This window comes from Pecten maximus, chromosome 17, assembly GCF_902652985.1.
Source record: "Pecten maximus chromosome 17, xPecMax1.1, whole genome shotgun sequence".
Classification (NCBI taxonomy): domain Eukaryota; kingdom Metazoa; phylum Mollusca; class Bivalvia; order Pectinida; family Pectinidae; genus Pecten; species Pecten maximus.
The window spans coordinates 27,987,659-28,009,408 of NC_047031.1; the positions used below are offsets into that span (position 1 = coordinate 27,987,659).

At 35.7% G+C, this 21,750-nt stretch overlaps 2 protein-coding genes across 2 annotated transcripts; both read left to right on the forward strand.

Moving 5' to 3' along the window:
* The first annotated feature begins 1,894 nt into the window (after nt 1–1,894).
* Nucleotides 1,895–10,456, forward strand: LOC117315474 (elastase-like). The gene is made up of 2 exons (XM_033869677.1): nt 1,895–1,974; nt 5,934–10,456. Exons 1-2 carry the CDS (start codon nt 1,920–1,922, stop codon nt 7,730–7,732), a joined length of 1,854 nt encoding a protein of 617 aa, XP_033725568.1. The 5' UTR covers nt 1,895–1,919; the 3' UTR covers nt 7,733–10,456.
* A 510-nt stretch (nt 10,457–10,966) lies between these two features.
* Nucleotides 10,967–16,750, forward strand: LOC117315475 (cathepsin L1-like). The gene is made up of 8 exons (XM_033869678.1): nt 10,967–11,068; nt 12,699–12,829; nt 13,355–13,460; nt 13,776–13,928; nt 14,535–14,658; nt 15,348–15,448; nt 16,050–16,321; nt 16,551–16,750. The coding sequence occupies exons 2-8, from the start codon at nt 12,699–12,701 to the stop codon at nt 16,648–16,650; spliced, it is 987 nt and encodes a 328-aa protein (XP_033725569.1). The 5' UTR covers nt 10,967–11,068; the 3' UTR covers nt 16,651–16,750.
* Nucleotides 16,751–21,750: the final 5,000 nt, after the last annotated feature.

The following is a 21,750-nucleotide window of genomic DNA, read 5'->3' on the forward strand; positions in this document are numbered from 1 at the left end:
TCATAACGTTTACTACTGATTATCTCCTTAATGACATATAATTCCATATGTATCATCCCCCTGCTTTTCTGATATTATTATAGTCATTTAAGGCAAAATTACTCGAGAAATACTGCATTTGCACACACATTACTGAATTATTTGTTCATGAAATGAAAATCGCCATAATTATTTTAGTTTTTTGACACTTTAACAGCGATAACAATCGTGAATCAGCGAATGCCTATCTAAATACAATGCAGTTTATATCCACCTCTATGATAACTACACACATGTCCATTTGGCCGTTTTACTGCAGACAAAAATGCCCTATTACATAATTTGTGAGGCGACTTTATGTGGATCTTGATTAATAAAATCTAACATGGATCTATTCCGGTGACAGATATATCTCAACACGAGTGTTAGAGTTTGTCAAAGGCAGACACGAGGTTTTATTTCTATTTAGATAGGTACTAGTACCAAGTATATACAGACATTAAACCATCACATGATACAACCTGATAAACCAGCTTTAAACTTACTAGTGGGGAGACGTGTGGTTTTATGTTTCATATAATATTTTTCAGTTAGCGTCAGTAAGAATTTCAAAGTCGTTATTTGACAGCAAACATATGAAAAATAAGCCGACATTAATAACAGCCTACACATCATGGATTTAGTACATAAATGTAGTGATATTAAGTGCGTGGTTGCGGGTCAGCGTTTGGAGATATAGCTGCAAAATACATGATTATTCTAATTATATCCAATTAAATCAGACATCCATCTGAATATAGATACAAATGTCATTCCGAGCCATAATGAAAGTTTATTTTCTTTTTGTGTATTCATTCAGTTGATGGCCTGACTGTATTTGATCAATTAAGTTTCGCATGGATATATAAACATTGCATCTAATAAACACACGTTCCACCTTATAACTGATACTCTGGTGGACAATAAAATGTATATAATATTCTTTTATTCTGTGATGTTTGGTATTAAGATTGTTAAGATTTTGACGTTAGACTGTTTAGCTATAGCAGTGATAACTGTCATGTATTTTTTATAATATAATTATTGGTGATGTACTATAACACAATTGAAATTGAAGCTAATCTACGGCTATTACAGCAGTGCTAATCTTAATAGACATGTTGATGATCGCCGAATCAATGCATGACTTCTCATCCAAAACAAGTTTGGTTTGGTTTGGTTTATTTTGCTTAACGTCCTATTAACAGCTTAGGTCATTTAAGGATGGCCTCCCGTGCGTGCGACATGCATGCGTGTTGTGAATGCGCATGATAACCAAAACAAGTATTACACTGTAGGTTAAATTATCTATATATGTAACAATATATTACTTAATGACAATTATGTATGTGTAGGTAGGTGGACGGAACAAAGAAAACAAAAGTCCTGTTATTCATGGTAATTAGCATCGAATGAACGTCATTTGACATGTCTGTGGTAGGTATTAGTATAAACATCTATAGATTATAATTGGATTTGATGTGACTTTTCCTAGTACAATTAATAATAATGGTACCATTAATTTGATTTGATTGATTGTTTTATTAACCTTTTTCTCGAACGCTAAAGGTATATGTGACTATTTTTATCGAGTGTGCCACCGATTATATCTGATACACATACAGATCCACACACGGCACAAATATAGTATAAAAACAAACGAGATGAACAAAAAAGAAAGAAAGAAAAAGCTCAAAACGAATAAACAGAATATTACATTATAAGCTGCACCGATTTACAATGAGCTGTGTAATTGGCCTGACATTCCGGAGTACTTATACCCCTGCCGACGTTGATTAGGCATAATTATGACGTGTTACCATAATTTGTGTTATTCACAATAAAAAGACATATACATGTACCACTATCGCTCGAGCGTGATTTAGCAGTAGGATTGCACTATGGATGTAGCTGTGTACGTCCTGTTGACGTTAGTAGCTGCCTGTACATTAAGAGGTAAGCTAGAATATTTAAAAGTAGAAATTCGATATATAAAATTCAATCTGTTGAATTTTGTATGTTCCATTCGTATAAATAGATCCCGTAAACAAACTGTTATGTATAAGCTACGGTTTTAATGGGAGACAAAATGATAGATGATTTAAACTGTCTAAGCGCGGTGAAGCGACAATAAAATAGAATTGTCATCTAGATTAGATGAGGCCACGATTGTTAGAGTGGTATTCGGTAACAGTACCTCATAGTGTGGCCTTATTTCATAAAAACATGACAATTAGATTTAGAGATGATGTGACATAATCACACAACTTGTTCTTTTGTTGGGTTATCACATGACAATTAGATTTAGAGATGATGTGACATAATCACACAACTTGTTCTATTGTTGGGTTATCACATGACAATTAGATTTAGAGATGATGTGACATAATCACACAACCTATTCTATTGTTGGGTTATCACATGACAATTAGATTTAGAGATGATGTGACACTTATTCTATTGTTGGGTTATCACATGACAATTAGATTTAGAGATGATGTGACATAATCACACAACTTATTCTATTGTTGGGTTATCACATGCCAATTAGATTTAGAGATGATGTGACATAATCACACAACTTGTTCTATTGTTGGGTTATCACATGACAATTAGATTTAGAGATGATGTGACATAATCACACAACTTATTCTATTGTTGGGTTATCACATGACAATTAGATTTAGAGATGATGTGACATAATCACACAACTTGTTCTATTGTTGGGTTATCACATGACAATTAGATTTAGAGATGATGTGACATAATCACACAACTTATTCTATTGTTGGGTTATCACATGACAATTAGATTTAGAGATGATGTGACATAATCACACAACTTATTCTATTGTTGGGTTATCACATGACAATTAGATTTAAAGATGATGTGACATAATCACACAACTTGTTCTATTGTTGGGTTATCACATGACAATTAGATTTAGAGATGATGTGACATAATCACACAACTTGTTCTATTGTTGGGTTATCACATGACAGTTAGATTTAGAGATGATGTGACATAATCACACAACTTGTTCTATTGTTGGGTTATCACATGACAATTAGATTTAGAGATAATGTGACATAATCACACAACTTATTCTATTGTTGAGTTATCTTTGTCATTTTCTATTTTCGGTTGGCTTTAACTGAAAATCAAAATATTATTACATGTATAGAATCTGTACATGAGCAAAAAAATGAAAAATCTATCCATTTACGAGGACGAGCATGAAAAATGGCAAAAGAGAAAAACGTCCTCTTTATTATAGTAGATCAATTTTGATTTATTTCAATATATCATCGGTAGAGGGCAAACACCGATTGTAAAGAAACTGTCACCTTCGTTAGATTATTTTACTTTAATTGACTTTTTGATTAGTAATCAAAATTGTACTCAAATATCCTCGCTGAACAATGAAATAGTTTGAAATAAAACACAAATGTCATTAACGGTGTCAATGTAATGGGCGACCAGAAATGCATATGACCTCATATTGTTAATCCGACCTTATATGGTTGATCTAACGTTGAATGGTTGATCCAACCCTATGTGGAGTATTCAGTATATGTTGTCCCGACCTTATATGGTAAATACAGCCTTATATGGTAGATCCGACCTTATATGGTAGATCAGGCCTTATATGGGGGATCCGGCCTAATATGGTAAATCCATCCTTATATGGTAGATCCGACCTTATATGGTAGATCAGGCCTTATATGGGGGATCCGGCCTAATATGGTAAATCCAGCCTTATATGGTAGATCCGACCTTATATGGTAGATCCGACTTCGTATGGTTGACTTATATTGTAGATCCGACTTAATATGGTAGATCAGACCTTGTATGGTAGATTCAGCCTTATATGGCAGATCTGAACTGATATGGTATATCAGATGTGTTGTATATGTATTCTATATAAATATGTTGCAACTAGAAGTTTGGTTTGGTTTGGTTTATTTTGTTTAACGTCCTATTAACAGATAAGGTCATTTAAGGACGGTCTCCCGTGCGTGCGACATGCATGCGTGTGATGAGTGCGTATGTGTGTTTTGGGTTTTGCGGTATGTTCGTGTCAAGTCTCCTTGTGATAGGCCGGAACTTTTGCCGATTTATAGTGCTACCTCACTGAAGCATGCTGCCGAAGACACCCAGTAGGACACCCTATCCGGTCACATTATACTGACAACGGGCGAACCAGTCGTCCCACTCCTAATATGCTGAGCGCTTAGCAGGAGTAGTAACTACCATTTTAATGACTCTGGTATGCCTCGGCCAGGGAACAGAACCCAAAGCCTTCTCACATTGGGCGAACGCTCAACTGAAGACAAAAAGTGAGGCATTGCCAAGTGAGACATTAGGAAGAAGAAAGTTGTTCAGAAAGAAGAGAAAAGATAAGATCCCAAATTTAGTCGCCTCTTACGATCATGCAATGGGGGCAGCAGGTACAATTCTTACGCCCTACCTGCAGGGCATAAAACTAGAACGGACATATTTTAAATTTGAAACAATATCGAGCATTGCGTTTCAAAATCATATTCAGTTGTATAGTGTACAATGGTACCGACATAACACAATGCCTCGCCTGTATTTTGGTGTCATTATATATCACTGGCTATTATCAATAGTTATTATTATACGGGGGTCGTCAAAGGTCGCATTAACAATATTGAGTGAACTTTGTGACATTTGTACTATAAAGCAGATTTAATGATTGTCCCCATTTCAGTCTTCCAATTACTACATGCTTCAGTTGATACATAGATAATTATCTGAACTACATACGAACTATATTATACTGATTAACCGACCGTAACATCTGAACCTTTTCAGCATTTTAACCCGACACATTTTTCTATTCTACTGATATCTAAAACACTCTGCAACTAACTACTAGACATTGAGTATGTTGAAAAAATCGTCAATACCTTGTTTAATATTAAAAAACTGACACTATGCTATATCACGAAATTGTATTTAAGTGGGGTTCATCTTTCGTTGTTAAATGAAAATCATTTTTCGTAGACACTTAATTCCACGATCATTTCAAACGAAATTCCAAAAATTTCAAAAAGTCAAATACTTTATACATATTTGAAATACGACGACATTTGCTGTCGTCTGTTACAACTACTGAAGAAATAACCGAAAATTATAACCAATGAAAACTAATTACATCACTTCAAAATGGACACATAACATAATAGTCTGTCTGTCTGTCTGTCTGTCTGTCTAATTGTTATCGCCATCTCTCACAAACCATTCGTAATTCATAGTTTAGGACAGTCTATTCAAGTCATTTAAACAACAAAAAAAATAATGCTAATGAAAAAAATATAAATACGTACAAACGTTCATAAAAATAACATTCACTTCAACTTATTTCTCTATGTTCGTGTATCTTCATTTTAATGCATATATAACTAGATCGAATCTGAACAAACTAATTTCTTAAGTTTAAAAATATATGCATTTGATATGGTTTAGTGGCTCAAGTCATGGTATGAGATGATATAGGCTAGAGTACTTATTATCATACCGAATATTTACATTTATATTGTCCTTGGTTTTTATGTGCTGCAATGTAAAGACGGTTATTTAAAAAAATAAGTGAGTAAAGTGATGCCAGCAGTAACGTTTCAGGTTACGAAAGAGAAAGGTAAAATAGGTAAAAAGGTAAAGAGTTATAAGTAGTACTGTAATAAGTATGATATGCCCTTTGCGTTCACTCGATATCTAGCATAATTTCCTAACCATGAAATTCTGGCGATGAAATAAATGAATGAAAATTAAAAAAAAAACAACATCTGCAATCACCTTGGTCTTATGAAGAGAACTGTTGTGAATATGAATATTCGAGAAACAGTTACTGTTTCCCCTTCATTTGCGTATATTGTTTTGTTTTCCAGTTGACGGCGCACGTTGGATGGACGTTCACGATGCAGTTAGCCAAACCATCTCGGAGCTGGCATTGAGAAACGAAAAGCGATCTTTATCAGATACATCGCCAGGGGAGATCATTAGCGTCGACCACAACACTGATCTCATTGAAAGTGACGTATCCAGGACTATAGAAGGTTCCAAAGTCATGCGGTATTTCGAGACCTTCCATGGTATCCCTGTTTATGATAGCGTTGCTTCCATAGAAGTCGACAGCGAACATGGCAAATATACAGGACAAGCAGCCGGGCAACTACTTCAGGACATACAGAATGATATCACATCCGTTACACCAGCTTTAAATGAGGGAGAGGCGTTAAATCTTGCAAAGGTTTACTTTGGTGGCGACGATATTGAGTACAGCAACGAGAATATAGAACTAGTGATATATCCAGCGTTAGACGTGGCCACGTTAGCGTACAGGGTGTCATTCATAGCGTTCGGCCAAGACGACATTGCGAGACGACTTTTCATTATCAATGCAAATACTGGCACTCTCTTAAAAGAACTTAATCTACTCCCGTCATACCGAGTTAAAGCTACTGGTGGTAACAAAAAAATTGGGAAATTAGAGTACGGCAAGTCTATGCCTTTTCTTGAAGTCAAGCAAAAGGACGGGAAATGCAAGTTAGCCAATGAGAAGGTAAAAGTGTATAATCTGAACCATGGCAAGAAACCAAAGAAAGGAGACAATCCTTACACGTTTGACTGTAAAAAAGCCGTTACAGATCAGATTAATGGTGCATTTTCTCCTCTAAGCGACGCATTTTTCTATGCAAACAGGGTTTTCAAAATGTACGAAGAATTGATCAATGCGCCCGCGATCAGGCAACTACCCATAGAGATGTGGGTACATTACGGTGAAGACGCTCTTGTTGCACAATTTTCAGGTCCCATGTTAATGTTTGGAGATGGGCGGAAGGACTTATTTTATCCAATGATTTCTGCTGACGTCATTGGTCATGAGATGACTCACGGCTTTATAGAGGACCATTCTGGACTCGAGTACAGTGGTCAATCCGGGGCTGTTGATGAGTCCTTTGCGGACATCGCTGGAGAAGCCGCCGAAGAATATGTTTTTGGTAGAAACGACTTCAAATCTGGAGATGACATATCTATGGGTTACAAAGTTCGAGATATATGCATCCCGAAGTCCGACGGAAGGTCCATTGACCATATCAACGAATACAGTGACAGCTTAGATGTACATTATACTAGCGGTATTTTCAACAAAGCCGCATGCCTTCTTGCGAAAACTGACGACTTTGATATCATAAAAGTGTTTCAAATATTTGGGCATGCGAACCGCTTCTATTGGCATCCGACAACAAATTTCAGCAGTGCCGCATGTGGTATTGCAAAGTCCGCTTATGACCTAGGGCATGATACAGATGGGGTTTCTGTTGCATTTGAAAAGGTCGGTATCGAAGTGTGCTCAATGGAGAAATACACCCGAACACTACATACACACACAACCATTAACCACCTTCAGGCAAAGGGAGATGAGAAAATAGTCTTTAAGTTCAATATCAAGGTTGGAAGTAGTTTTATGGCTTATTCTATGAATGGCGACGGGGATGTCGACATGACCATAGATGCGAAACGAAAACTTCGCGGGGCTACTCCAATGTATTCGAGTGATTCTAAGGGGAATCTCGAAATGATTAATGTTGACTTGAAGTTGATTCGAAAAGGATACATTACTTTGAAACCAAAAAAGAAAGGCATGTTCTCTGGGGTTAAGTTTTACTTACGTGTAAATACGTGAGTATATAAATATGATGTTCATTTAATGATGAACGCATGAAGGATATACAATGTCCATACCACTTAGGAATGCATGATATTTATACTGATACCGCCACGATATGGTACTGCGATGTTGCATCCATTCATAAATAGATATATACCCGACGATATAATAAAACACTTTTTTCGTCATCACCGTTTATACATTTGTATATGGTGTTGTATTTAACTATTTCGTACGTAAAGCTGAGCTTATTCTTTGGCTCTCGAATGTATCTTTAACAGAGGACAATAAAGAACTACCCCCGATCCTGCATAGGGACCAACAGTGGCTCTATTGTCACCGCCCTAGTTTTGATTTTTAAGAATGTGACATATAATGTAACAAGGATTTGACCTAGATATTTATGGCATTCCCTGACATAGTCATTAAATAATCTTTCTATTGTAGATACAATACTACCAAACATAGCCTTGTCTGTCCACACATTCCTTACTAAGATTATGAAATACCCTGTGGTTCCGCTGTCACCACCCTATCTCTAAATTTAAGAATGTGACGCGCCACGAATTTGACCTAAATTAATATGGCAGATGTCGTTGATGAAGCAGAAGACGCCTACTCTTAGGAACACCTGGTCGTGTTCTCCTTGCATTTTTTCCATACAGATTTAGATTTCTCTTTTAATAGTTCGCCCTCGTTCTTTCAAGTTTGATTACTATTGAATATTCACATCCTGGCACTATGACTTCTAACACCGAATTAATTTGTACTGAAATGTGTACGCATGGTAATTGAAATTCTTGTTACATAATGTATCGTATTTATTTATATACATGTATTATTTTGATAAAAGTACACACTGTTTTTTTTTTCAATTTGTCCAATATCTCAAATCTTTGAAATAAGTCATTTCCCACTTGTTCATCAAAACATAGAAAATCGAATCAATAATGTTTACTTATCGGTTTTGTATGATGCAAGGGAGATAAATCATTGAGAAAAAAGATAACTTTGTCCTATCCTCTTCTTGAAGGACAGGAGAGATACCCAGTTATATACAGTTTCATCGTTACACTTGGTTTGTTAAGTTTATCCTTATCATCCTGTCTATTTTCTTTCAACTAATGCATCTGTAAATTTCTCCTTGGCGCAATTACCATCAAATTAATTGATTATTTTTTCAGCATAGTATATCTCAGCAAGTGAACGGAACTCCCACACAGGGGTTATCGCTTAACTAATCGCCAATTTTAAGGGGGTCAGGGAGGCATCACGAAGATAAAATGGTCAGAAGAAATATAAAATACCATATCAAGTCGTGTTATGCGGGTTATAAAATGGGAGCAGGTTCAATGTTTACGCTCTACCACTGTCTGGACAATAATGTTCGAAAGACGGCGATTACGAGAGTAAATCTATTTCATGTTTTTTACATGTTGAAACTTAACTTTAACAGGTCGCCTAAAGCTAAAAGCAGAAGAAAAAAGGGCGCCCAAAATAGATTAATGATAAGATCAAACTAAATCGTTAAAAAAGCAACGATAAAAACAGAATCCAGTCGACAGTAAAAACAGGAAAAAAAAGATAATCAGCCGTAAAAAGGTAGTATATTATTATTATAGTATCAAATAAAGGGCGAGATAATGATAGGTTTTAGCGGATGCCCTGTCTCTGTAGCATTGCTGAATTTTTCGAATACAAAATGACTCGAATGAGCCGAAACCCACGATCAACTTAACTTACATAAAATTGATTAAATTATGATTATATTTGTACATGTTTACATCGCAATTTTGGTTTCCATTATTTTCATCAGATGGATAGCTGCAAAACCTCATTGTGTGTGAGCTACGCCGTGATTCGGTCGGTCGTACGTCGTCTTTACTCAACATCCTAGTGAGGGGCATTCACCGATTCATGAATCAAAATATCTTCGTCGCCTATAGTATTTTTCTTTTTTACCCATAATTCATCATTGAATCTGACTTTGCACGTGCTTGTTTGACTACAGAATGAACGGAAATAAACAAATTTTGACATTTTGATCGACCCCGGCGGCACCAAACAAGTTGACAGACAAACCACTACATTGATCGTTCGGCCGTCCGTCCCTAAAAATGCTTGCAATAACTATTTGATAACAGCTGCAAGACAGATATCTTCAAAATGTCATATGTATATAACCCTTCTTCCTTAGCTGTGTATTATATGGAGGATGATAAGACTGGTCAAAACACATGATGGTTGCGACGCCATTTTTAATGATAACTGTTGAAATATTGGTATCGCAATTTCACAAATCTTCGGAGATCTTTCTGAAATACATGAACGCATTTTGTCTGAGATTGTTCGAAAAGCAAGATGATTAGCAGCCGGTCATATTGAATTTTTTCAGTTTGAATTTATTACGGCTATTTCGTCGACTGGTCTTCATCAATAAGTCTCTAATTATGGTAATTAGCATTGCGGCGAAGGGAGAAAGAAAATGAAACAAACCATCAGGCTTACATAGATCTTATATATATTATATTCCAATGGTTGAGGTCAAGGTCACTCTAGGAGCTTTTTTATTCCTTGCGGTTAGGTATGCAGTATCATGTACATTTTTTGATGAATAATTGATATATATTATTTATATATACATACATTTATTCACAACTTATCAACTTATAATGGCTAAACAGTATTTGATAAACTTATTTACAACTTGCCAGAAAATTAAATTGTCTGATTGAAGAGGCTTTTAAGTTTTCATTGATTCATTTGCAGCTTGTCCGAATACCAAATTGTCTTATTAACGAGGGACTTACAGTATTTTATAGATTCATTTATAACTTGTCAAAATATTAAAATGTCTTATTACAGGGGTTTTACATTTTTCATCGATTAATTTTTGTAGGTTGTTAGAATACTAAATTGTCTGATTACAAGGGTTTTACAGTTTTCGTTGATTAATTTGCAGCTTGTCAGAATACTAAATTGTCTTATGACAGAGGTTTTACGATATTAAATCGATTCATTTACAGCTTATCCGAATGCTGAATTGTATAATTACAGAGGTTGTGCCTTATTTCAAATATTCACTCTCGGATCTGTTGTTGATTACAACGACGTGAGATAAGCAGTGTCGTAAATAAATTGTTTGAGTTCTAACTAACAAAAATATGTGTATCTATCCATGTTCAAATCTGTCGTTTTGTTAATCTCTAAAAATCTGTAACAGCGCAGAAAACCACGTGACAATTATTTCAAGATCATGTGACACATGTGATAGTACCCTGCTATCGGCTATAAAGAGAGATAGGAAATTTGGGCCCCGTGTCTTTGTAAGCAGATTCTCCATAGAACAAGGTAAGCCCTGAAAATCTCATGTAATTTATAGTGTGTACCAGCTAATGAATTTCTAACGTTCCATCAAGCCAGACATAATACCAAATGGTTTGTTATCTAGAGACTGTTAATCTTTTAAGCGTTAAGAATATATTATATTTATTATGAATACGATATGCTATATATTCGAAAAGCATCATTACGTCCGCCAATCATGCAAGCGGCAACCTTTCATAGTTAAAGATACATTAATGTAAATTGTTTTAATGACCATTGGTGCTCTTCAAATATTATCTACAATTATGTTGACTTGTTCATCTTCTTAGATAATAATTAGCAGGTGATTTTTTCCCCTTGAGAGATCAAACTTGAGCCGATATATGATAATGATGACAACGTTATTGAAGAATGGTTGTAGCATGGGATTTGATGTTTGTATATGATGTCCGCAACTATTGTCATAAGTACTTGTTCACCTATCATCTTCTTAATCGTGTCCTACAGAAAATTACATAGTTCTTCAACGTATTAGAGTGTACGCTTCGCATGGGCTATTAGTCAGATGAGGGTGACAGTGAAGTCATCGAAACGAAACACTCTTCTATCATATTTGAATTACCAACCAGAAGAAAATATTCCAGGACTATTAACGTGTTTTATAACAAACAAGCGTATACAAAATGACGAAAAAAATAACGATTTAATCCCCATTGAATTATCCAAAGTATATTATAATCGATGGCTCAAAAACCTTGTCATTTTTAGTATTGTGATAAAAAAACTCCAATATTCACATAACAAATTAATAAGATCCTTTGCAAATACAATCGAATAAAGAACAGCAAAATACTGATAACCACGAAATCGGATAACACTATTTTTATAAAATAGGGCATCAGGGTAGACGACCAAGGTATTTTAAAAGTAAGGTCTGACCCAGTTTAGACCTCCACATTTAGCCAATGTCGCAGTGATAACAAGGGCCGATAGTGCAAACAAGTTCAATTTTATTTCTCTCGTGGTCCCGTTATCTAGGGTAGGGTGATGAGATTAAGTTAGCAGTTTAACACGAAACTCGTTTCGCTACAGATCACGACAAATCACAAATATTTTAGCAGAAAACGTCCAAGACACAAACTTTATTAAGGATGCTCTATTTGTCGAGCATTTTCAAATTTCATATATTTTGGTTTGGGTTTTAGTGCTTAACGTCCTATCGACAGCTATAGCCTTTAAGGACGATCTCTCTCTCCTTTTGTTGGTTGTATGATTTTAAGGCTGCGATACATATTTACTATATCTATGCATCTCGCACAGAAAGAGAGGTCGTCCTTAAATGACCTTGGCTGTTTACAATACAAAACTAAACAAAACCTTAAAGCGCCGAGCTGATGCAAATTTAATATTGCTGTCTCACTGAAGAAAATCCGTAAACAGTCATAATATACTGACAACGGACAATCGTAATCATTGTCCATCTAGAACAAGATCAAACCATACTGATAACACTCCGTTCTCGTCCTTTACATTGAGCAATAACATGATGTAATTGTTTTGCTTACCCTTGCCTAAGTTAAAATTTAATCGAGTTTAATTATGCTTCTACCTAGTATTTTTCTGACAAATAATGCTAATTAATCTTCCGATACAGATGTACAAACTTCTGCTGGTAGCGGCTCTGGTGGTCTTGTCCACGGCCTTCAGGACAGAGCTGGACGGAGAGTGGGAGGCGTACAAGACACAGTTCAACAAGCCATATGTTGCTGAGGAGGAAGCCAAGAGGTTAGATATGATGGCGTTAATAAATTTTGTATTGCTCGCCAATGTTAATAATTATATCGGTAAAGTAAATATGCATGTTGCGCTACATATTAGTATTATCATCTACCAAGCATATTATATCATTTTATGTATCATTATGCTTGAAATGAAATAAAATAAAAGTTACACTAAACGTATTCTACAAAAAAAATAGAGTTTTGTACACATTCAGATACGCATTTAATGATGTCATAAATAGTATATTTTCATCTGGTGTAATTATTAGTAACCAATCAATGGGAAAAGCCAAAGAGTACGGGTCTTGATAAAAATAACAAATAAGAACATAGCATAATGATCTCATAACGATATACTAACAACCACCGAAAACGTCGTGCTGATCAGCCAAACTCTTACACTCAGGTACATCCATGCATATCTCTGTTCATGAAAAGACTTCTGTCAGATTCAATTGACCCCATTAACAAAACATTTCAAAATAATGATGAAAAATACTTATAATATTATAACTATTAATAATTACAGGAGAGTAATCTGGGAGAATCACCTCGACTACATCCAGAAGCACAACCTAGCTGCAGACAGAGGAGAGCACACCTTCTGGCTCGGCATGAACGAGTACGGAGATATGGTAGGAATCATTTGAAAATATGATAAGTAGGTTTTAACAAAAGTCAAAAATATTTAAAACTTTTGTGAAAGATGGTGATGAGGTCATTATTAATTTCGACTGTCTGATGGTTGGGTGTTAATGTTTATCGTAAAAAATATATATATATATATAAGGGCGGAGCTTAACCAATTCCAAATTAGGGGGCCACATGGTTATACGATTCATTTTTTTTTTCATTAGGATATACTTTATATTTAAATGTCAGTTGTCCCTCCATGACAAACTACACGCCTGTTAAAATAAACTGAATTAATATGTCCCTTTCAATTCTAGACAAACGAGGAGTTTGTGAAGACAATGAACGGATACCGTATGAGAACCGAGGCCGTAAAAGCCCCCGTGTACATGGCTCCTTCTAACTCTGGTGACCCACCGGCATCAGTCGACTGGCGTACACAGGGATACGTTACACCCGTGAAAAACCAGGTGGGTTAATACAGAGTTACAGATTTATTTTAAGAGGTGATATAATTCATATTAAGAGGTTATCTTAATCCTTATAAAAAGCTGATCTAAATTCATATATAAGATCATATTAATTGTATTAAAAGCTTATCTAAATTTATATCAAAAGGGGGTATATATTTGCATTTAGTGATTATCTTAAAATTGTATTAGAAAGCGATTTCAATTCATATTAATTCATATCAAATTAACGAGTGTTCAAAATTTGTATTAAAAGGTTATCTATTTTTTCATATCAAATGTTTATCATAATTTACATTAAAAGGCTATCTTAATCTTAAGTAAATGGTGATCTCTATTGGTATTAAAGGGTGATCTAATCTATATTAAAAGACGATCTTAAATTGTATTCAAAGGCTATCTATATTTGAATTAAATGGTAAATCTAATTTAAATGATAGTTGAACATTATTTGTTTTAAAACTTTATCACTATTTGTATCCTAATAATTTTAGGTTGGACAAATGATTGCATTATAAGCAAGGACTGATATAATCCATTCCATATAAACACTATATATAATAGATGCCGTGTTTGGGAATAACAATGTTTTGATGTCCACTACAGGGTCAGTGCGGATCGTGCTGGGCCTTCTCTACAACTGGTTCACTGGAGGGACAACACTTCAAGGCCAACAAGACTCTGACATCTCTGTCGGAACAGAATCTGGTCGACTGCTCCAGGAAACAGGGTGAATATACATAAGCTATTTTTAGATTGTTAAGTGAGCACAATAGCCAGGGTCAGACCATAATGACGACTTATACGCGTGCTATGACTACTGACAGACGATGTCATGGTGACATACCGCAGACTACACATACTACACCACTATGGTATCCTAAAACTTAGTAACATTCATGATCGAAATGCCCGAAACTTTTGTGATCAAAAACAGGCTATGTCTTAAATATATGAAGAGTTTGCAATTTGATTATAAATAGTAATGTATTATGAATATAACCGTTGATGTCAATTCTTTCAAAATTTGATAATTCATGTACTGACATTTAGGGCGGTATTCTGTTGTTTGGATGTGTATAGTTTAACGTCAGCTAAGGTCATTTAAGGTCAGCGTCCCGTGAGTGATAAATGCATGCGTGTGTTTTGGGAGACTGTGGCATGTTCGAATATAATGTTATCAATGTTATTATCATTGTGTGTGGTTTAACTATGCATTTTATTTTATTTTGAATTGAATTCAATCGAATGTTTTGCTCTGATATTTTAAAAACTTTTCTGTGAAACATTCAAAATTCAATATAAATAACAATCTTAAGTTTCAACAACCTCTTATATCTAAGTCCATGGTTTCCTTTAGTTGTAAACACGCGCACAGTAACGTGTGGTGAAAGTTTAATACATCCTTTGACGATGCAGGTAACCAGGGCTGCGAGGGTGGATTAATGGACCAAGGATTCAAGTACATCAAAGACAACAACGGAATCGACACTGAGTCATCATACCCATACAAGGGAACCGTAAGTATAATCTATAACATATCAGCCATATGGGTAGTCATAACATAAACGATACATTGGTATAGTATATTTGTATCGCATACGAAAAATGGTTCAAAAAAGATTTTAACATTAGCATCCAAGATATGTTAACCATGTTTGCTTTTGCTAAGTAATGGAAATAGATTGTTTCAAAGACATATTTAACACAAATTAAATTGTGTAAGTGTTAACTTAATAATAAAGAAAATTTTAAAGTGATTTTAATAATGCGACCGCACAGTAACTGCTCTGTTTTGTTTGAGAAAATGACCCCGACGATTGGCTAGGCGGACCATACATGCCTGTCTATGCTTTCACTCGGGGGATATAAAATTTGGAACAGACCCTTTATAATGACGCCTGTATAATGGTATCATGTTGGGCAATATCTGTACCATATATCTATAACTATGAACATATACAACTGCTGTGTGTAGTTAGAAATAGTCTTACATCATACGCGATTATCATAATTTAATACTTAATCAAATATTCAAAGCATTCGGAAAGTGCGTCTTAACATATCTGTTAACATCAAATAATTATACCCGATGGACAACTTCTTATTTATTTTCCACAGAACGGCAAGTGTGCATTCACGCCAGCTAATGTTGGAGCTACAGACACCGGATTCGTTGATATCAAGAGCAAGAGCGAGTCAGATCTGTTAAGCGCCGTTGCCACTGTCGGACCAATTAGTGTTGCTATTGACGCCAGTCACATGAGCTTCCAGCTGTACAGAACAGGGGTATACCACTCCTTCTTCTGCAGCGAGACCAAACTTGACCATGGCGTATTGGCGGTTGGATACGGAAATGAAAGTGATAAGGACTACTGGCTAGTCAAAAACAGGTATGTTGGTATGATTTAGCGAGCGATTCATATAAGTTAATGCATACCATATGTAGTTTAATATGATGTACTGATTTATGGTATATTCAGAAAGGATTTTCCCCTTATATTTTTAAAGAATAATTCACTCCTTACGTGCAAACGTGGGTGAATTGAGATTAATATATACAGATGAAAGACAAGATCTTTTATACCAATTGTTCAATTTCATAATGTTATCTTTAAACAGCTGGGGCGAATCCTGGGGAGAGAAGGGATACATCAAAATGTCCAGAAACCGACGAAACAACTGTGGAATCGCTACCCAGGCTAGTTACCCTACAGTCTAATACGACAGTGCTAATTAAATATACACTGGGTTGTAGAACAAATGTTATATCAGCAAATTCTGATTTTATTTTTGATACATAATAAAATGTTACATTATTACTTTGTGCTATTTCGTTATTTATCATTCATTTTGCATGAGTTGTTTAGTGCGACTTGTCGGGAGGCTGAGTCGGTTAGTAAGACTTGTCGAGTGTCTGAGTCGGTTAGTTACACTTGTCGAGGGTCTGAGTTGGTTAGTTCGACTTGTCGACAGTTTGAGTTAACTAATTCGACTTACCTGGAGTGGTAACTAGTTTGTTCGACTTGCCGAGAGTGTAAGTTAGTATGCTCGACTTGTTGAGTCTGAATTGGTAACTTATAATTTACCGAGCGTCTGAGACGTTAGATCGTTAACGTTCATCTTCTAGCCAACATCCTCAAGGTAAGATTAGTCCTTACTCCACTCCTCATTCATTTCATTAGGCAATATGAAGCATTTTAGCAGGCAAACCTTACAAGATTCAGGGGGAGAAACTCTTCAAAATTTAAAACAAAAATGTCTGCTCTGGATGGCATGCAGTTCTCCCTTCATCTTTATATTATCTTTAAATAAATCACAAGTTAGTCAAAATAATGACAAATAAACAAAACAAAATATTCACCATAGAAATTACATAACTTACAATCATCATTTATCAAAAGGAACCTGCTCTTTTTCGTTTTTACACAAGATGAAAACATTAAAATCCCTGCTCAGTAATCGGTCTGAACCACGCGTTTGACATAAACATAGCCACATCTATAATGTTATCATACGGGTTCTTGTTAATAATGTCTGTTTAAATTACTTAAAAAACGTTTCGTTTAATGATCACGTACGCGTTTCCGACGTTTCTTTTTCTTCTTATTTTAATGAAAAACGCAAATCACCACAAACATCAATTATTTCAAAGAAACACGATATCATAAGGTCAGCATCAAACATCAAGCGACACGCTGTATTTGACGATTCCTACTCCGGGTGTGTGATTTGCTACATGACATAATGACGTAATGCTTTTCAGTTGGTTATGTTTTTAATGTTCTAGCTTCATAAAATAAGATTGTTCGTTTGATAAGATGTGAAGATCATGCCCCTCCCGTGACGATACTGATCTACGCCACGCTCCTCCCTTGACGATACCGATCTACATCATGCCCCTCCCCTGACGATACCGTTCTACATCACGCCCCTCCCGTGACGATACCGATCTACATCACGCCCCTCCAGTGACGATACCGATCTACATCACGCCCCTCCCATGACGACACCGATCTATATCACGCCCCTCCCCTGACGATACCGTTCTACATCACGCCCCTCCCGTGACGATACCGATCTACATCACGCCCCTCCCGTGACGATACCGATCTACATCACGCCCCTTCCGTGACAATACCGATCTACATCACGCCCCTCCTGTGACGATACCGATCTACATCACGCCCCTCCCGTGACGATACCGATCTACATCACGCCCCTTCCGTGACAATACCGATCTACATCACGCCCCTCCCATGACGATACCGATCTACATCACGCCCCTTCCGTGACGATACCGATGTACATCACGCCCCTCCCGTGACGATACATATCTACATTACGCTCCTCCCGTGACGATACCGATCTACACCACGCCCCTCCCATGACGATACCGATCTATATCATGTCCCTCCCATGACAATTCTGAATTAAATCATATCCCTTCACTAACGATAGCGATCGCCCTATTACAAAGTATGTCCCTCTGGTGAATATAATCAAAAAATAATATTGTAAACTGAAAATGATTTCAATGAATTAAACTTCATGATGCACTATGGTGTCTCGTTTTATATAGATCAAATAAGTCATACCTGTTTCAAATCTGCATATCGCAGATTCAGATATTGTTGATGCAGGTGTTCTTTGACAAAGTAATGGCACGATATACGCTGGTAAGGGATATTTATGAAAACGATAACAATAAGGATACATAACTCGATGTATATGATTTTTAGCCCAAATCATAATCGATGGTTTTATTAGTATTTTAATAACTTTTCATATTGAAAACCCTAAAGGGGCATAATTGTACTGGTTAGAACATCGATGTTTTTGTCCACTTCAACACATCTCCTCAAACGACCTCGGCCCCCTCGACACCATTCATCATAGACCCTCGCTTTTATTTTCCTCTAGACACCTGCCCCAATATAACCATGATAGTTGGTGTCCCACTACTGTACGCACGTCCGAATCTTAGCCTGACCATTGTGTCTCCTAGACATCAGTCCACATGTCATACTGTCTGTTGGTGGCGCCATAGACTCAGGTTCCCCTCCGAGTCTGACTGTTGCAAGGATGTTAATCCACACACATAACATTTAGCAGGCTGACTGGGTTAAGCGAACATTACGGTCGTCAATATCTTTACATAGGGCTCGAAAGATATCTTTATCTTAAACTGATGAGCTGTTTCCATAAAAATAATTTTGTAATAGTTGAAAATACATCATCAACAAGAGCTGATATAAATGTAGGAATTTGGAACAAATTACTAATTAAAGAGGTGTTAAATCAGTAAATAGTTTGCATTCATTTGGACTTATGAGTGAGACAACTGAATTAATAAATACAATTTGGATAAAAGCCTCAAAAATGTGACATATTCCCGTCAGTAAAGAACGGGTAAAAACAACCATTACAATCACCTGTACAAACAACCTGTTCCTGAGTTGTTTCTGGTACTCCTTTCAAGAACAAATTATACCTTTTAAATACATTTTCATTCCAAATAAGAACTTATAAGAAGAATCTCAGATGATTCTGTTGTTAAGAGACGAGTGTATGAAATCGAATCTGATAGATCCTTTATCACATAAGTAAGCGAATTTCTGAAAGTAGATATGTGGAGGTCAATCTCAGACAAAAACGATAAATAGATCAATATTATTAGGTCACAATACATTTCTGTCAGTCTCAGCAAATGGAAATGTTAAAATATGAACAAATATAAAATTTTAAAAAATCACTTGATTACAGGGAGATTCTGTGATAAGCATAGATTAAAAATAACCAAAACAATAAAAAAAAGGCAAGGTTTTAAAATCATATGTACGCGTACAATTCAAATAATTCGTGATGACTATTTATTCATTCAAGATTTAAAACAGATCAAAGAAACAAATTTTGATGGTGGTAAAAGTGTAAAGAGCATATAAGAATGGAGAGACAATGATTAATCATCGATGTGGCAACTTTGATTTTTGGCAGAAAGATAGGAATATCACCATATTTACTTTTTATATCGATACTATTAGTATTATCCCATTTGTTTGAGAGCATGTATCCGCTTTATGAACAGTTACCTGATTTGGTATATGAACATATACGAGCATCAACCTTCCAGAATGTTTAATGAGGATATTGTAGCTAGATTACCCGCTATTACGCCAGTCAACACTGGATGGAATCTGGTGTCCTTGTACTGTCCTATGCCATCGTAATGAGTTGTAAATTGCATTGCTCCTTAGTCTTAGAAAAATGAAAATCAGTGTAATTGTGTACAATTAGCCTTAATGTTACAGCCATTATACATTTGTCCTGTTACCTAGATCGATTTATCTACCATTATACATTTTCACTGTTTCCTAGGTTAATGCATTTACAATTACACGATTTTCCTGTTACATAGGTCGATTTTTCTACACTCACACCTTTATCATGTTACCTAGGTGAATGTATTTAGCATTACACGTTTTCTTGGTTACCTAGGTTTGCTGGGTGATTAAACGCTCATATCTATATATATATTTGACTCTTAAAGGTGCAATGAACTTCTAAATGACATGTACGCCAGACCCGTTAACTAAATATGTCAGCTGCCACCTTGAATGTGTCAATATCACCCGTTAGAGTGAGTGGGAAAATGTGTTCTATACTACTACACACGATATACATACATAATTTAGCCGGCTTTTAAACTGCTATTTCCGACGAATAAGATGAGATATCAGATCAAAACACAATAAATATAAACATTCTTATAGCAGCACCATTTAGTTTAATTTCCGAAATTTAACCCAAAAAAATCAACGTTAACAAAACTTTCAAATACGAATGGAAGCGATCAGGACTCTTTTGGCCCTTTTATAAATCTTCTCTCGCCTCCTATGTATTGAACATTAAGATCCTTTGTACAATTTGTTGATATTGACGTCACGCTTAGTAAAATCACTTTTAGAATTTGTTTTTTAAGATGGTTGTTGTAAGAAGTGGGTATCTAGGGGTAATTACCATCATTCATCAGGTTGGATATAGGAATTAGTATTCTAACCTGTGAACGTGTACCGCCGGTAGACAATCAAAGAGTCATACTGAAGCAGTAATGTGATCCATTTGCCGAAAACAGTTTTATCACTTTCCAAGGAAACCTAATTCTAATCAATGCTTTTGTGAACAATGTTCAGACCAGGTCCGTAAATAAGGGATAGACCGAAACTGAAGTCAAAATTGTGTTATTACATGACATTTCACGGTAAGATTAATACTTTTCAAACTTCCAATATCACATATCCGTACCATGGTACTCTTTTTTCATTTATTTTATATCATGTCTAACGAAAATAACTACTTCCTAGAACCTTCTCCGAATAAATAGGATATATTTAGGCCTACACAATGATGAACAGGGACGGTGTAGAACGACAATACTGCCATAACCTAGCACGACAATTAAGACCGCCACCTTTTCACATTGATGTCAGGATTGCATCTTAACATATTTCATTCAAAGACGAAATCAAGGTCAAGAGACATAGCATCCATCTTTTTCTTATACACGGCATCAAACATTTCATTCTGTTCGACAGTGAATTTTTGTTTCCAGTCTCTGATAATTCCTGAAAATATAAAGAAAGATTTGTATAACATGGCTACAGACGTTAGTTATTTGTAGTATTAAAAAGACCACTCACCAAAACATTTCGGTAACTACGACTGTGACTAATGATAATATTTTTTTTCATACAGCTATACACAGCAGCATCTGTGTCGGGACTTAACCTAGCGACCCATCAATCACGTAGCCGTGTGTTTT

What these genes read in the sequence shown, in the direction of transcription:
- LOC117315474 (XM_033869677.1), top strand. Translation starts at nt 1,920, where the DNA reads ATGGATGTAGCTGTGTACGTCCTGTTGACGTTAGTAGCTGCCTGTACA. An exon ending in AGCTGCCTGTACATTAAGAG is followed by an intron (nt 1,975 to 5,933) that starts GTAAGCTAGAAT and finishes TTTGTTTTCCAG; the next exon opens with TTGACGGCGCACGTTGGATG.
- LOC117315475 (XM_033869678.1), top strand. Translation starts at nt 12,699, where the DNA reads ATGTACAAACTTCTGCTGGTAGCGGCTCTGGTGGTCTTGTCCACGGCC. An exon ending in CATACCCATACAAGGGAACC is followed by an intron (nt 15,449 to 16,049) that starts GTAAGTATAATC and finishes TATTTTCCACAG; the next exon opens with AACGGCAAGTGTGCATTCAC. An exon ending in TACTGGCTAGTCAAAAACAG is followed by an intron (nt 16,322 to 16,550) that starts GTATGTTGGTAT and finishes ATCTTTAAACAG; the next exon opens with CTGGGGCGAATCCTGGGGAG.